Source organism: Neoarius graeffei, chromosome 23, assembly GCF_027579695.1.
Source record: "Neoarius graeffei isolate fNeoGra1 chromosome 23, fNeoGra1.pri, whole genome shotgun sequence".
Lineage (NCBI taxonomy): Eukaryota > Metazoa > Chordata > Actinopteri > Siluriformes > Ariidae > Neoarius > Neoarius graeffei.
Genome location: NC_083591.1, coordinates 54,772,182 through 54,788,283, shown reverse-complemented (window position 1 = coordinate 54,788,283; position 16,102 = coordinate 54,772,182). Strand labels below are relative to the sequence as shown.

Sequence of the window (16,102 nt, the reverse complement as noted above, 5' to 3'; positions counted from 1 at the left end):
TGATATTGCTCCACTATTTGTCGGCGCAGAATTAGGGGGATTGGTGATCCTCTTCCCATCTTTACTTCTGAGAGCCGCTGCCACTCCAAGATGCTCTTTTTATACCCAGTCATGTTAATGACCTATTGCCAATTGACCTAATGAGTTGCAATTTGGTCCTCCAGCTGTTCCTTTTTTGTACCTTTAACTTTTCCAGCCTCTTATTGCCCCTGTCCCAACTTTTTTGAGATGTGTTGCTGTCATGAAATTTCAAATGAGCCAATATTCAGGGATGTGATTTGGGGCTGGTGAAATTATCTGAAAATTTTAGCCGGGGGTCTGGGGGCCGCAGGCCCCCAGCTGGTCCAGGGCAGCGCCCTGGGGGGGGCGAAGCCCCCCGAAGCTCCTGGGTTCTGGGGTTTTCTGACTTAAAAATTTTACTAAAATGGTAAGCAAACACACAAGAAAAAACTTGTCATGATTAACAAATTCAAGCCAATTTAATGGTCAACATGCAACTCTGAGCCCCTATAGTAAATTCAATGATTCTTAACTGACAAAAAGCCAAAACATGAAACCTAAAAATGTCATTCTAAATTAAATCATCTGCATTAGAATAAATATAAAATTGTATAAGGAAAAACAAAATTTATACTTTCAATTACTGTAAAAGTTGAACATACCTAAATGTTCCTTTTCAAACAAACATGATGCAACATAAGAATTCATCCACCATTATTTATTAAACTCTATTGCTCCTGGTAGTCTCCAGGTTTGCTTCTTATGTATGGCAACTTCTGATATTTGATTAAGTTACTGCACACCCCGTTTAGACAGGGTAACAGGATTGACACAAAAAAATTAGTCATGCATAGACTACTTACCAAAACTGAAATTTTTAAGTAAATATTCTCAGATTCAGTTCATTCTGCCATCCATATAAAAGGTGAGAATATGTAGATCCTTGGCAACAAATAATCTCAATAATAGCTTTTGGGAGCATTTATTTTTATGTGATTAATCATGGTAACAGAACTGACACAAACCTCTGGGACAGGTACAAAAATTAACAAAACATCGAAAAAATATATTTTCTTAATGGCATTTTCAATTTGTGACATCATATCTCCATTGTGGTTTCCACAGTCTTGTCGTTGAACATGAAAAAGTTTCAATTCCACCTTTGTCTAACATTAAGAATCATGTCTGAAAAAAAGTCTCTTTTCAGTGGGACAGCCATTTTTGCTCATTTTCGACCCTAAAATTTGCTACAAAATACACATTTATGAACCAAAGTAGTCAAATTTTGAAATGCAAGGTAGAACTGATGATGTTTTATCATATGAGACCATAAAAAGGTTTTAGAAATCTCAAAATGTAAACAAAACACGTCCGGACCAAAAAAAAAAAAAAAAAACGGTTTCTGTGAAATTGACTCATATACAGAACTGTACAGTGTTCACTCACTTGAGGATTTTCATATGCAAGAATAAAAATCACTTTTTCACTAAACAACATTCACAAAAAATGTGTTTGCAATTAATTGGGATCCACTGTTTTTATCATTTCAACCGCGCATCAGACCCTCGGCCAATTGAACATGTCTTTCATGCACTTTTCTCCCTCATGGGAATTTTGAAAAGTTGGCAAGTATGTATTATTTGCACTAACATTTTAATATTGAATAAACAAATCAAAATTGTGTATAATTACCTTACATCCACGCTGTGGGAAAAGTTTTGAGCGAAAATTAAAACTAACTTTGAGTGAAAAAGGTGAAATAATCTGTGATGAAGTTGGCAGAGACTCTGAGGTAAAGTGAGAGGAGGCGGGAGGGGTCAAGCATCACTGCCGCCTCAGAGACTCACTTTCCCGGGTTAAACTCCCACCGCTCCCCCTCTCTCTAGCTTTTGTTTTGTTTTCACTGAGTAACCATTTTGATTTGTAAACTAGAGCCGTGATTTTAAACTGCTGTTTCTTCGGACGTAACTAAAACAAACTGAAATTAAAACCGCCCCTTCTTTTCTCCTCAGAAGGTTTAGCCTCCGATGCTAACCTTTTCACCACAGCTTTCATAGCGTGCGCATGTGCATCCAGGAAGCAACAGATGGTGCGAGGCCCCGTTGCCACGGCAACCTTCGTCACCCCGCGAAAACATACCCAACTGTCGCACGTGCAGTGACACCATCACCACTCACAGGTTTATTATGGGGAAAGAAATGAGCTGGGTTTTTTTTTTTTCTTCTTCCCCATGTTTATTTACTTTAAACACACACACACACACACACACACACACACACACACCAAACTGATGATCAGGTGCATCTTTACGCTCGATCACGGAGGCTGCCATCTTTCAACTCTTTGTTTGAAGCGAGCTTGCGTACAGCTATCTAACAAGCGCATTCATTGGTTGTTACAGAGCGATGGGCCAATCACGTACCTTGTTTCATCTCAATGACGGAATTATTGAAAGTCGGAACGAATAGGATATGAATGCGGATTTTTGAGCGAAAAATCGGAAAAAATTTTTTTTTCAAATTTTGAGGTGAAAAAAGCGGAATTCCGCGAATTCGTGGAAAAATCACATCCCTGAATATTTGGCATGAAATTTCAAAATGTCTCACTTTGGACATTTGACATATTGTCTATGTTCTATTGTGAATACAATATCAGTTTTTGAGATTTGTAAATTATTGCATTCCGTTTTTATGTACAATTTGTACTTTGTCCCAACTTTTTTGGAATCGGGGTTGCAATATATACATGAATTATTTGATTAATTTGCATTAGCAGCGCTGGTTCAAATTGTTACTCTCACTCAGGATCTTTCTACCTTTCTTCTTCTTCTCCTAATGTTTTTTAGGACGCTATTTCTCCCTCAGTTTTCAACCAATCACCAAATTTCACATGAATATCTCTGGGCTGAATTAAATTGCTATGGCTTTTGGTGCTGATCTGGATCATTGATCCAGAATGATCCATGAAAAATGGGCCTTTTTTCTTCACTAAGCGTCGTTCTCTATCGCTTACCGTTCCGGATCTATAGGGTACAGTGACCAGACGTCCCGGTTTGTAAGAGCTAGCGCAAATTCCTGTGACTTTAGGATGCTATTTCTCCCTCAGTTTTCAACCAATCATCACCAAATTTCACATACTTCTGGGCTGAATTAAGTTGCTATGACTTTTGGTGCTGATCTGGATCACTGATCCAAAATGAGCCATGAAAAATGGGATATTTTTCAATCGCTTATAACTGTCAATTTTCATAGTTTTTTTTCTTAAATTTTGTTCAGGGCGGCAGGGCGCAACTTTTCCTCACCAAGCGTCATTCTCTATCTCTTACCGTTCTGGATCTATAGGGTATGGTGAGCAGATGTCCCAGTTTGTAACAGCTAGCGCGAATCACTGTGACTTAACTCCGTCTCTATCTAGTTGATTGTTACTGCTCTTATTAGATATCAATACAGAGTAGCAAAGAAAGGAAAGGGCATAGATTTTTTTTTTCTCCTGACCCCTTGTTAGTGTGCCACTGTAAGACAGTGCTGATTGGATGGTTTTGTTTGGCTTCAGGTGCAGGAAGCGGTGCACGGAGTAACGATTGAGGAGTGTCAGACGGCCCTGCAGAACCACAGCTGGAACGTACAGAGGGCTGTGCATTATCTGAAGGTTTTTTTTTTTTTTTAATCTGAAATGTAATGCTAGATAGTAAAATGAGGGAATTCTCTCTCTCTCTCTGCCTTATTTCCCAGTTTCATGGACTCTAAAATCAATATTTCACATTGAGATTGTTCATCTCCTTCGTTTTTGCCTCTCCGCAGGTGGAGCAGCTCTTCTGTCTGGGTCTGAAGCCCAGGGTGGAATGTCATAAGATCCTGGAGATGTGTGACTGGAACCTGGAGCTGGCCAGCACTCAGCTTTTAGACTCCTACGGCTCAGTTAAACAGAGGTAAAGAGAGAATAAATATAAAATCCGCCCTCACAGCTCATCAGGATTAAATCCAAAAGTCTGAAGTGTTTCTTTGTGCACTGTTTCTCCTCTTAAAGTTTCGCTAAAGAGCTTCTCCGCACCAAAGTGTGTGCTGGTGTAATTTAATTTCAGTCTGTACCCTTAAAGGCTGCACTGTAATAGCTCTGGAGGTCTTTCTTTCCCATTTTTTCTTTAACTTTATTGCTTTCAGTTTGTCCCAGTTGGCCATCTGTGCACTCTGTTCAGCAGTGTGCTGACTCCCACACAGGACTGTACACCAGGAAAAGAAAAAAAAAAGTCAGCACATTTCATTGTATTACTTTGAGTGAAAAATGCAGCACTTGCATTTTAGAAAGCTCTGTCTTTTATTTTTTTTTCTCTCCCCTTGTGATGTTTGAAGAAAATATTACCCCATTTGATGTTTCAGAATTTTCTTGTTTATTCAGCCCTGTGTGTGTGTGTGTGTGTGTGGTTATAAAATAACTTATTTTATAAGTTGAGTTTACTCACATGAGCCAGTTATCTCCATTTCTGGCAGACGCTATGTAATGAATAAAACACACCAGGTCATGCGGTTATAGGAAAATAATCAACGTTGGGGTGGTGTGATGAAGCAGAGTTCCTGTTCCTGCCCCAAACTAACATGGTTATCCCAAAGTGTTTATTCCTCTTGTACTGCAGTTTTCCAGCACGAACATTTTATTAATTAAAGAATCACATCCTACTTTTGCTAAATTTAAAGCTATATTTAACATTGTGGAATGTCTGTGAAACAAGCAAGTTCCTGTTCATACTTATAGTAGCTATAAACAGTTATTCCATCATCAGGCCCCCCCCCCAGAAATTAATAAAACGGTGTGTTACCGAGAAACTATGATGTGTAAACTCTTCTCTCTTGAAGATGCTGGAAAACTTAAAGCTACAGGTTTACCTCTGACGTACTCTATAGACTTCTGAACTTAATTGTTAAATAAATCTATCTTTATACAGAATATCAGTGTTTAGGGTTTTTTGCAGGGCTTTGAACCGGTTCAAGGAACGAAAACGAAAACCGGGAACTTTTTCTATTTCACATGGAACAGAAACGAAACCAGAAACTTTATTATTTTTTATGTTCCGGAACAGAAACGCTTATTAAAAATAATGGTAACCGGTTAATACCGGTTTTTATTTCGTTCCTCAAAGTTTCCGTAGCCTACAAATAAAAAAGCCATGAGTGTCTGAGCAAAGAAGAGCCTGAACGTTGCAACCTCCCTATTGGCTTTTTGTAAAAATGTATCAATTGTTGCCCTTCCCACGGGAATCATCGTGGACTCGAGAGACGAGACCTGACGAGTTAGTTCGTTGGTAGCAGAACAAAATGTCTGGACACAAATCGGGTTTTCAGAAAAGGAAAGAAAATAAACGGAGGGTTGAAAATACAAAAAAGGAGGCAGAAAATGCAAAACGAGTTTTAAGGTAGGACAAATGGTTACTTTTTAAGGCAGCCCGCCGTGGCTGCAGGCTTTCAGTTGTCATTGAATGGTTACTTTTCTGAGGCAGCCCGCCGTGGCTGCCTGCAGGCTTATTTATTATAGCCCATTTAGTTAAAATAGTTGATATAAAATGTTTATAGTTATGTGATGGTTGTCCTGATTTAGACTGGTGTTTTTTTTGGGGGGGGGGTTGCGCGATGTTGCACCCGGGTCCAGATTAGGGCAGAACCGGCTCTGGCTACATTTCAGGTGTAGTTTGTTTTATGTATGTATGTACTTGCATAGATGTGTACTTGGTCTTCCAATATGGCGCCTAACAAAATCTCGCGGCGCGGTGACGTCATGCGGTAGCCCTCTATAGGGCCTGACTAGCCTTTGGTAACACACTAAACGAATTATCTTTCATTTTTGGCACTTTTTCTGTTTGTGTAGATGGGAAGACATACTGAGAATCCAAATGGCCAACATTTGAAATAATAATTGTTTTGAATTATTTCTTGTCTTATTTAATGAAGGTTGTAATAGAATTAGCCTACATTTGGCTTAAGCTGGATGAGACAGAGACATAATTTTATAGCCATTTGTTAAACAGCTGACAGGGAACGTAATTAACCGTTCCGGGAACTAAATTTTTTTGTTCTAACCGGTTCGGGAACGTCTATTTAATGGTGGAACCCAAAACCGGAAACGTTAAAATTCCGTTTCTGTTTGGAACGAACCAATAGGAAAAAAATTCTGGTTCAAAGCCCTGGTTTTTTGTTTTGTTTTCAATCTGTTTATGTAAAGCGTCCTATACAAATCCTGGTGTAAGTTGTTACCATGGAAACAACACATCACAGTATAAAATATGGAATATAAACCTGTTTGAGCTGCTGTGATAGAAAAGAATTGTCTTCTGACCAATCAGATTTGAGAATCCATCAGTAATGCTATCAAAATATTTGAGTTGCAGTACGTTTAAAACACATTTCTCCAAACATAAACTCATAAATATTATATCGACACGAGTGTCTTACTGGGAAATACACCACTCGTATTTTTCATATGAGCTCCATCTGGGACATGGAGAACTAAAAAACGTGCGTTGGCTTGACGATATGAAGTTTATGTTCTTGTGTTGAAAAATTAGCATTTTTCATATGAAATACATCACTGATCTGAGTGACACATTTACATAATATTGGCTGGCACTGAGTGGTATATCAGATATATTCCATTCAGCTAGCATGATCCTGAATGAGTCGAGGACGAGTAGCTGAATGGAATATATCTGATAGACCATGAAAAAAAGCCAGCCAATATTTTTTTTATTATTATTATACATACACATTCCTTTCAGGTGTTCAACGCGTCTTTCTCTTTCAAAATTCTCTCAAAATCTTCCATATTTAACGAAGCAAACCTGGTGGCCATGTTTGTTTACAAATTGTCCCAGTCGCTCACTAGTGCGGAAGTTTGATGTCTCTGACATGTGACGTCATCATGTCTTGACAACCATGCAATATCGTAAACCATATTCAACGCTCATTCTCCATTGGGTAGAGTGATGTACAGTAATACACGTAGGATAAGCGACATGCTAACAATTTTGCATGCTATCAAACCAAATGAATGAAACCCGCTAGAAGGGAATAGAACACTTGTTTTTATTCCATCAAAAAAGTGTCCTGGATGTATAATAATCACCGATATTTCACTCCGATTTTCCCACTGACTGGACATTAACTTGCGTGCCCCCCAAACCCCCCCCCCGGATGTGTCCATATAATATAAAGAACATTACATGGTTGTACGAATATATGTTTATCTTCTCGTGTTTCACTCATTCACGTCGCTCGTTCTTAAATATGTGCACCACTTGAAGATAAACTTCATATCTTTGCACAACCGTATAATATCCTTTGTCTTTCTTTTTACTTGTACAGGCGATGAGGAAGCTCCACAGATGAGCACGTAGTCTTCGTCGTCTTCATCTTCCTCATCAAAGACTGAACTGAAGGGTGTCTAGAGAACACTAGGAACGAGAGTCTCATCCTCCCAAAGCTGGAGTTCCCTCTCTGCTATACCCTAGGGACTCGCGTTGTCTGCGTGTATTCTCACACCCGAGCGTCGTCCTCCAGAAGCTCTTCTCAAGGTGCACTACTGAGTTCAGAGGTCAAACGTCCATTGATTTTGAATTTTTTTTTCTCTCACTCTGTCTTGGACAGAAAAAAGGTTGAAACCAAAGTGCTGCTGTTCCTTTCAAGTTTTTATTTGTATTTTATTTTATACAGAGATTTATTTGATAAATAATAAAAGGAGACTATCAGATGGAGAACTCTGAGATAGTGTATCAGGAGTGTATATATTTTCAGAGTTTAGTTGTAGAGTTTGTATTTGTCCATTTCAGTCCAGTTTATTGAAGTTGTTTGTTCAGTGTTGTGTTCTTTCCTTATTTCTTTGTTTTTCCTGCTTTTTTTTTTAATATTCCATCCAAACCTGTTGCGTTAAACCTTTTGACCCTGTGTTTGCATTAATTCCCAATTTCCTTTAATTCAGATCAGATTTCTAGCAATAATTCCATCAAATTATTCACAACATGTTCCTTATACCTTTTAACCAATCACTGCTGTCTGATGTCATCAGTGTTTACATCTCACTCCTCCCACTCCTGATTGCTTTCTCTAGGGGCTACGTTGCATATCTGAACATTTTATCTCACAAAATGTGTTCACTTGTTGAAAATGTTTTAAAATAAAAATCGGCTGTACTTAGTTTTTCGAAATAATTTAATCTCAAATGAACACTCACTAACTTTTTAAAAGCTCCTTAAAACGAATTTTGCGTTCCGCATTTCAGTTCAGGAATATTAAATAAACAATCTTGGATTTATTAAAAATATTGAAGCAGCTAGGGTAGTACAGGATTGTGCTTAGTCTAACCTAGCTACTCATACAGAGTACTATGAGTGCTCTTGGTGTGTACACTGATGTCATCGAGTGGAAGGATTTGGTTGAAGTAAATGCTGTTCCTAGAACAACAGAGGAATCCCTGAACATGTCGTATTTCAGGTGGAGGGAAAAAAAATCGCAGAAAATCCAAATGATTTTGCTCAAATTGATCAAAAGTACAGCTTGATTTGTTCGACGTCGACAAAATTCTCTGAGAAGTAACGCTGTTTTTTGTGTGTGTGTGTGTGAGAGATATATATACACACAGCAGACTATACAGGGCTAGTGTGTGTTTTAGCAAAAATAAAATCGACAAGGATTTAAAAAGAAACAAAACGTAGCTAATATTAATAAAGTGTGGCGAGCTAGTTACGTCTATTTAATACGGACACAAGACGGCAAGTTTTTGGACGTGGGGTTTTGTTTTTTCATCTCGCACCTGAAACATTAAGATGCATCAAAGAGTGTTATCAATAAATAGACAAACCAAATAAGTTTTGTTTTTTGGGGAAAAAATCAATAACAAGTAGGGGTTTTTTTTCTTCGATTTTTGAGTGAAGTTAAAAAAAAAAAGCGGACCAACTGTGTCTTCTTGTCTACCAGCCAGCGATCAGTAAAAACAACTAACTTGGGCACTTCATCTTGTCTTGGACACCGAGGCTACTCATCTGTCCACACCTGCTATATATTGATATTAGATACTGGATATTTTTATACTTAGAATCTAGTCACAAACAAGAAACACACAGAGATCGACAGCAGTGACGTGTCACTTGTCAGTGTGAACACAGGGTTAAATTTAAAGGGCAGAATATTGCTCACACTTCCTCCGTGTGCCTCCTGGTGCTCTGTATCAGACATCTATACGTTACCAGACCGAATAGAAAAAGATTGTTGCTGGGAGAAAAATTCCATGGACAGATGGCACATTCATACAGTTTTAATACGGTTCAGTGTTAAGCACAAACTGAGCGAACGAACGGTTTTAAAGGAATACTCGAGCATTTTTCAACCTTGTGTGTGTGTGTGAAGATCTGTTTCAATGCTGGAAAAGACCTGAAAACTCGGAAAGAGCTTGGAAAGTTAAATTGCGTCAACACGCTTCATATTTAAGTTATTCCATGAAATCAAGTTGTATATGAGCTGATAGCCCTATAATCCATGTACGACCAGATTGAGTGGAATAACTGTTTTATTCTATCCACATTCACTGGATTTTGAGAAACGGAGCATTTTTATTTTTTGCAAATTCGATAAATAAAAACTTTGTACAAAATGTCTGACAAAATAATTTCCGCTTAGAATGTAAACAAACTGGTGAAATGACAGGAGCAATTTGTGAAAAATGCAATAATAATTCTTGAAATTTAAAAAAAAAAAAGATGTGTTCTTACCATCAAACACCTTTCATTCCTTTTTTTTGGTATTTTTTGGAGTTTTGTTTTTGAGTAGTTTTTCTTTCATCCTCGGTTGGTTCAGCGACACGCTCCGCCATTTTGTTTTTCTCTACTCATGGTATATGAGCGGATATCCTAGTAGTAGAATAGCCAATCAGAGCGCACGATTGCTCATATCCAGAGGATGTGGATAGAATCATACTGTATATAACAAACTACGGTTATTACATTCTAACAAATATAAATATTCTTATGGAGTTTTATCCGACTTTTCAGTTTGAAAATTAAGAACCAATTCTGGTTATTTGCGCTGCTTCTTCTGATGGGTTTGTGGCATCCAGGCCCCATCAGATCACTTCAATGCTTGTTAGAATTTTATTATTATTGCAAATTTCTTCTCATCCTTCTGCAGACTTGGAGCTTAATTTGTGAATTAATTTTGACGACAAAAAGTTCTAAATATTTTTAATATCCAGACAGTTTTTTTCAGTATAGAGAAACATTCATTCTTGTGCCTTTCTTTTACACGACAGATGTAATGGATAAAGATGAGGTTGGAAAATGTTTGTCGAGTATTCTTTTAATTTAAAACTAATATCTACATGCTGTTCCACCCTGATCATTGTTTGAACTTTCCCCACTTACCTTCGACTGCTTTCACATCTTTTTTTAAACCACCAGTGCACATATTACATTTTTTAAACTAAATGAATAATTTTATTGTACAAAATACAGTACTGTGCAAAAGTCTTAGGCAGCCCCCCCAGTACAAACTTTGTTATAGATTTCTATTTCACGACTTCGTTATTGAGTCTAAACATCACAAAAATGTTTGAGTTCCAAACATTCGGTTTTTTTCCAGCACAAAATTAAATGTGTATCTGCAATCTGAGCAGCATATTACATTCGATAAGAGAGCACTTTCAGATTAAAAAAGAAAACACAATGAAGGCTGCTGGGTTTTGGTGTAAAATGAAGACGTGAGTGTGATAGTCAAAGTGTCCAGAAGAACTGGGGCTGGTTCTGTAAGATGCTCAGTAAAACCTACAGCTCATTTCCGCATAAAACTGCACTCACTGGATGTGAGATGACCATTTCCCCCTTTTTAAAAAAAAAAAAAAAGCAAAGGGTCGTCTCACACCAAATATTGACTTTATTTATAGTATTTTTTCATGTTGAAACATTAAACATTAATTTCATTATTTTTAAGCCATTTTTGGTCGACAGCATTTCTTTGCATGTGTCTAAGCCTTTTGCAAATCAAGTTTGTAGTCCAGCCAAGTTCCTCTTGCTTAATCTGTTAAACTCTTAACCTCCTCTAAATGTTACTCCAGTTCTCTCGTTGAAACGACATCTTCAGCACTTTTTAAAGTTGACGTCAGTCAGCAGTGTTCTGGCAAACTTTGTTTAAAAGCACCCCGAGATGTTAAAAAGCGCTTCGTCTAGTTTCGGGTACTTTCTGAATTCCTGCTCTGCAGTAATAATCAGGTCGACGTCGTTGTTGTTGGGGACCAGCGTTAGAGATAATGAACCATACATACAATCAAGCACATAAAGCAATTTCACACTCACTGTATAGTCTTGGACTCATTTTATTCCCCTGATAGCGTGTATTGTGTCGGACCTGTAGTGTTGGTGTCTAGCACAGAATAATCACAATAACCATGTCGTCACCCCTGATCAAACGGATTAATCAGCCTCCATTATGCTGTATTTATGAGACTGAAATGACTTTGTTGCTATTTTCTCCACGTCGTCATCGTTGCCCTCCTGTTCTGGCTTTATCCTTCTGTTCGCTCTTCCACCTTCCTGTTACTGTATTGTACTGTTTAAGTTCTGTAAAAGGTATGTTCATGCAGATATATATAATACGATACATATTTTTTATTAAAATTAACGATTTTTATCTTTTTCTATAATCTCGTCTTTATCCTTTGCTGTGCACGCTTAATTACATCACTTCAAGGTAAAGCCTATATATATCTATCTATTTTCTACTGACAGCATGTGCTGAAGTGTTCTATTCCTCCAATACCACAGCAAAACTGCACACGTTTTATCTATTTATATTTATACTTAAAGTGCATATCACGGGTAAATTCAGGCACAAGATCAATGTAATTCTCCTATTTTATATTAAACTTTGGTCAAATATCTGTAACATTCTGCATTCTCTGCAATATTTTTACTTTGCGCAATACCAGAAAAATTCAGTTGAAATCAAGCCATTTGAGGCAAATTGGTCCGCCTCTGAAAAAACTTGCCATTTGAATTTCCCGGCAAACATTGATTTTCGTGACGTCGCGTGCGGGACGCCTCCTTCTGAATCCTACGTCAGCGCTGGTTTGTTTATGAGAAAACGACCTGGTGGTTTTCTGCAAATTTCTTCAACGTTATCGCATAATTATTAAAATGGTTAACAGATGTATCGTAGGAGGGTGTAGCAACACCAATCTTGATGGGATTAGTACCCATCATTTTCCAAAAGACCGGACAATGAGAGAGAAATGGGAGCGCTTGGTCTACACAGGCTGTGCACTGAAACCGTGCAAAACTCGCGCAGCCTGCTGGTGCTTCCGCAGGTGACGTCACAAATCTGGCTCCAGACTCCCTTGGGATTTTTCCAGATGTGTTTTATTTTATTTTTTTCTGCTGTAGACAGATGGCCTTGTGCAAAATTACCCTTCTGGATGAGTGTTTAAAGGGACGTACTTTTATATAAAAAAAAAAAAAACGAAATTGGTCCAGAATATGCACTTTAATGTTGGGTATCTTCCACAAAACAATTTATCACTTACGTTATAGCAGCTATAAACGGTTGTTCCATTATCAGTGTCTCTTTTTTTTGTGGGTTTCTTATGAAGAATAAAACAAAACAACGCACCTTGTCGTGTTACCAAAAAACCATAAAGTCCAACCTCTTCTGTCCTGAAGACTGTTACAAGGAACTGATACTGGAGACTCCTTCCATATATGCTAAATAAAACTCCACAATATCAACAATTATGTTTTCTTTTGTTAAATAAATAACAGCAAGTTCAAAGTTAAAATTCTTTTTTTCATTCGTCTTGGATTATGTGGTGCATCAGCCGAACAAGTCCCTGTGTAAGTTGTTACTAAAGAAACAATAATGCATTTGAATTACCGTGTGTGATTTGCACATGGAAGACAGTCACAAAGTTAATTAGCACCTTCTGACCAATCAGATTTGAGTATTCGAAGTGCTGTGGTATCAGGTTGAATAGACTATATGAATGAGTTATGGTACATATTGTGTAGCTTAATAATGATTATTATGGCAAAATTAATTGATTTTGGGTGAGGGAGACTTCTATTAGCTGTACTATTGCTTCTGTAGCTCCAGTGGAAAAGCAAAGAAGCAAACATCGGGCGTCAGGCTGTTCTGAGGTAAGTGGAATATTGTGTGGGGTTTTTTTTCCCCCCGACTAAAAAAATTTTTTACTTCGGTTAAAAAGTGCTGTTTTAAATTTGACAGCATATTAGGGCCATTCTAAGTTTTTAAAAAACCCGGAAGCTGAGGCGGGGTAATATTCTGAAAGGGGGGGGATCTCAATTTCTGAGAATAAATTCATACATTTTATGAGGAAGAAAAAAACTTTGGATATTCTCCAAGATTAAAAAGTCATAAATTTGTGAGGAAAACACCTGGAAACCCCCCCCAAAGGACCAGATCTCATCACTGTGCAAGGTTGGATCACCGTCATCACACCACAGACATCACGGCTGAGCTGAGAGTTATAGGAAATGCAGTCGATCACGCAATATAAAAGCTTACTATACATACAAGATACTTTTTCAATTGAATAAAAACGTGTGTTCTATTCCCTTCTAGCGGGTTTCATTCATTTGATCTGATGGCATGCAATATTGTTAGCATATCGCTTATCCTACATGTATTACGTCACTCTACCCAAAGGAGAATGAGTGTTGAATATGGTTTACGATATTGCATGGTTGTCAAGACAACATGTCACACATCGGAGATGTAAAACTTCCGCGCTAGCGAGCAACTGGGACAATTTGTAAACAAACATGGCTGCCAGGCTTGCTTCATTAAAGCCGGAAGATTTTGAGAGAATTTTGAAAGAGAAAGACGTGTTGCACATCTGAAAGGAATGTGTATGTACAACCCCAATTCCAAAAAAGTTGGGACAAAGTGCAAATTGTAAATAAAAACGGAATGCAATGATGTGGAAGTTTCAAAATTCCATATTTTATTCAGAATAGAACATAGATGACATATCAAATGTTTAAACTGAGAAAAAGTATCATTTAAAGAGAAAAATTAGGTGATTTTAAATTTCATGACAACACATCTCAAAAAAGTTGGGACAAGGCCATGTTTCCCACTGTGAGACATCCCCTTTTCTCTTTACAACAGTCTGTAAACGTCTGGGGACTGAGGAGACAAGTTGCTCAAGTTTAGGGATAGGAATGTTAACCCATTCTTGTCTAATGTAGGATTCTAGTTGCTCAACTGTCTTAGGTCTTTTTTGTCGTATCTTCCATTTTATGATGTGCCAAATGTTTTTTGTGGGTGAAAGATCTGGACTGCAGGCTGGCCAGGTCAGTACCCGGACCCTTCTTCTATGCAGCCATGATGCTGTAATTGATGCAGTATGTGGTTTGGCATTGTCATGTTGGAAAATGCAAGGCCTTCCCTGAAAGAGGCGTCGTCTGGATGGGAGCATATGTTGCTCTAGAACCTGGATATACCTTTCAGCATTGATGGTGTCTTTCCAGATGTGTAAGCTGCCCATGCCACACGCACTAATGCAACCCCATACCATCAGAGATGCAGGCTTCTGAACTGAGCGCTGATAACTTGGGTCGTCCTTCTCTTCTTTAGACCAAATGACACGGCGTCCCTGATTTCCATAAAGAGCTTCAAATTTTGATTCATCTGACCACAGAACAGTTTTCCACTTTGCCACAGTCCATTTTAAATGAGCCTTGGCCCAGAGAAGACGTCTGCGCTTCTGGATCATGTTTAGATACGGCTTCTTCTTTGAACTATAGAGTTTTAGCTGGCCACGGCGGATGGCACAGTGAATTGTGTTCACAGATAATGTTCTCTGGAAATATTCCTGAGCCCATTTTGTGATTTCCAATACAGAAGCATGCTTGTATGTGATGCAGTGCCGTCTAAGGGCCCGAAGATCACGGGCACCCAGTATGGTTTTCCGGCCTTGACCCTTACGCACAGAGATTCTTCCAGATTCTCTGAATCTTTTGATGATATGCACTGTAGATGATGATGATGATGATGATGATATGTTCAAACTCTTTGCAATTTTACACTGTCGAACTCCTTTCTGATATTGCTCCACTATTTGTCGGTGCAGAATTAGGGGGATTGGTGATCCTCTTCCCATCTTTACTTCTGAGAGCCGCTGCCACTCCAAGATGCTCTTTTTATACCCAGTCATGTTAATGACCTATTGCCAATTGACCTAATGAGTTGCAATTTGGTCCTCCAGCTGTTCCTTTTTTGTACCTTTAACTTTTCCAGCCTCTTATTGCCCCTGTCCCAACTTTTTTGAGATGTGTTGCTGTCATGAAATTTCAAATGAGCCAATATTTGGCATGAAATTTCAAAATGTCTCACTTTCGACATTTGATATGTTGTCTATGTTCTATTGTGAATACAATATCAGTTTTTGAGATTTGTAAATTATTGCATTCCGTTTTTATTTACAATTTGTACTTTGTTCCAACTTTTTTGGAATCAGGGTTATATAATAATGGCTGGATTTTTTTTTTTTTTGTGGTATATCAGATATATTCCATTCAGCTACTCGTCTTTGACTCATTCAGTACCATGCTAGCTGAATGGAATATATCTGATATACCACAAAAAAATCCAGCCAGTATGATTATTTAAATAAAGCACTAAGAGATTTTCAACCACATTTCCCTGCGTGCACTGCAGCCAGGAAGCATGAGTTTTTTGTGTTTTTTTTTTTTTTCTCTCCTCGTAAACTTGACTTTTTAATCTCTGAGTTTTTCTCGAAAGTGTATTACATTACAGGCATTTAGCAGACACTCTTATCCAGAGCAAAGTACAACATACCCAGAGCAGCCTGGGGGTTTGGTGCCTTGCTCAAGGGCATTTCAGCCATTCCTGCTGGTCCAGGGAATCAAACCGGTGACTTTTTGGTCCCAAAGCTGCTTCTCTAACCATTAGGCCATGGTTTCCCCTGGCCTATGTATGATTTTTTTAATCTTGGAAATTCTCATTTTTTTACTTATTGCCTCAGCTCCATTTTTTTAACCTCATACTGTATGTCGTTGTATTTAAAGGCAGTACAAACATGTGTATTAAACTGA

The 16,102-nt window shown here is 38.1% G+C and overlaps 1 protein-coding gene across 5 annotated transcripts in view; it reads left to right on the top strand.

The window, feature by feature from the left end:
* tnk2b (tyrosine kinase, non-receptor, 2b) overlaps window positions 1-11,670 on the top strand; it is a 106,342-nt gene extending 94,672 nt beyond the window's left edge. For all 5 annotated transcript variants that reach the window (XM_060906426.1, XM_060906427.1, XM_060906429.1 and 2 more), the window contains 3 exons: window positions 3,553-3,648; window positions 3,801-3,928; window positions 7,350-11,670. In XM_060906426.1, the coding sequence (XP_060762409.1) occupies window positions 3,553-3,648; window positions 3,801-3,928; window positions 7,350-7,356 (231 nt within the window). In that variant the 3' untranslated portion in view covers window positions 7,357-11,670. The remainder of the gene's footprint in view (window positions 1-3,552; window positions 3,649-3,800; window positions 3,929-7,349) is intronic.
* The last annotated feature ends 4,432 nt before the right edge of the window (window positions 11,671-16,102 follow it).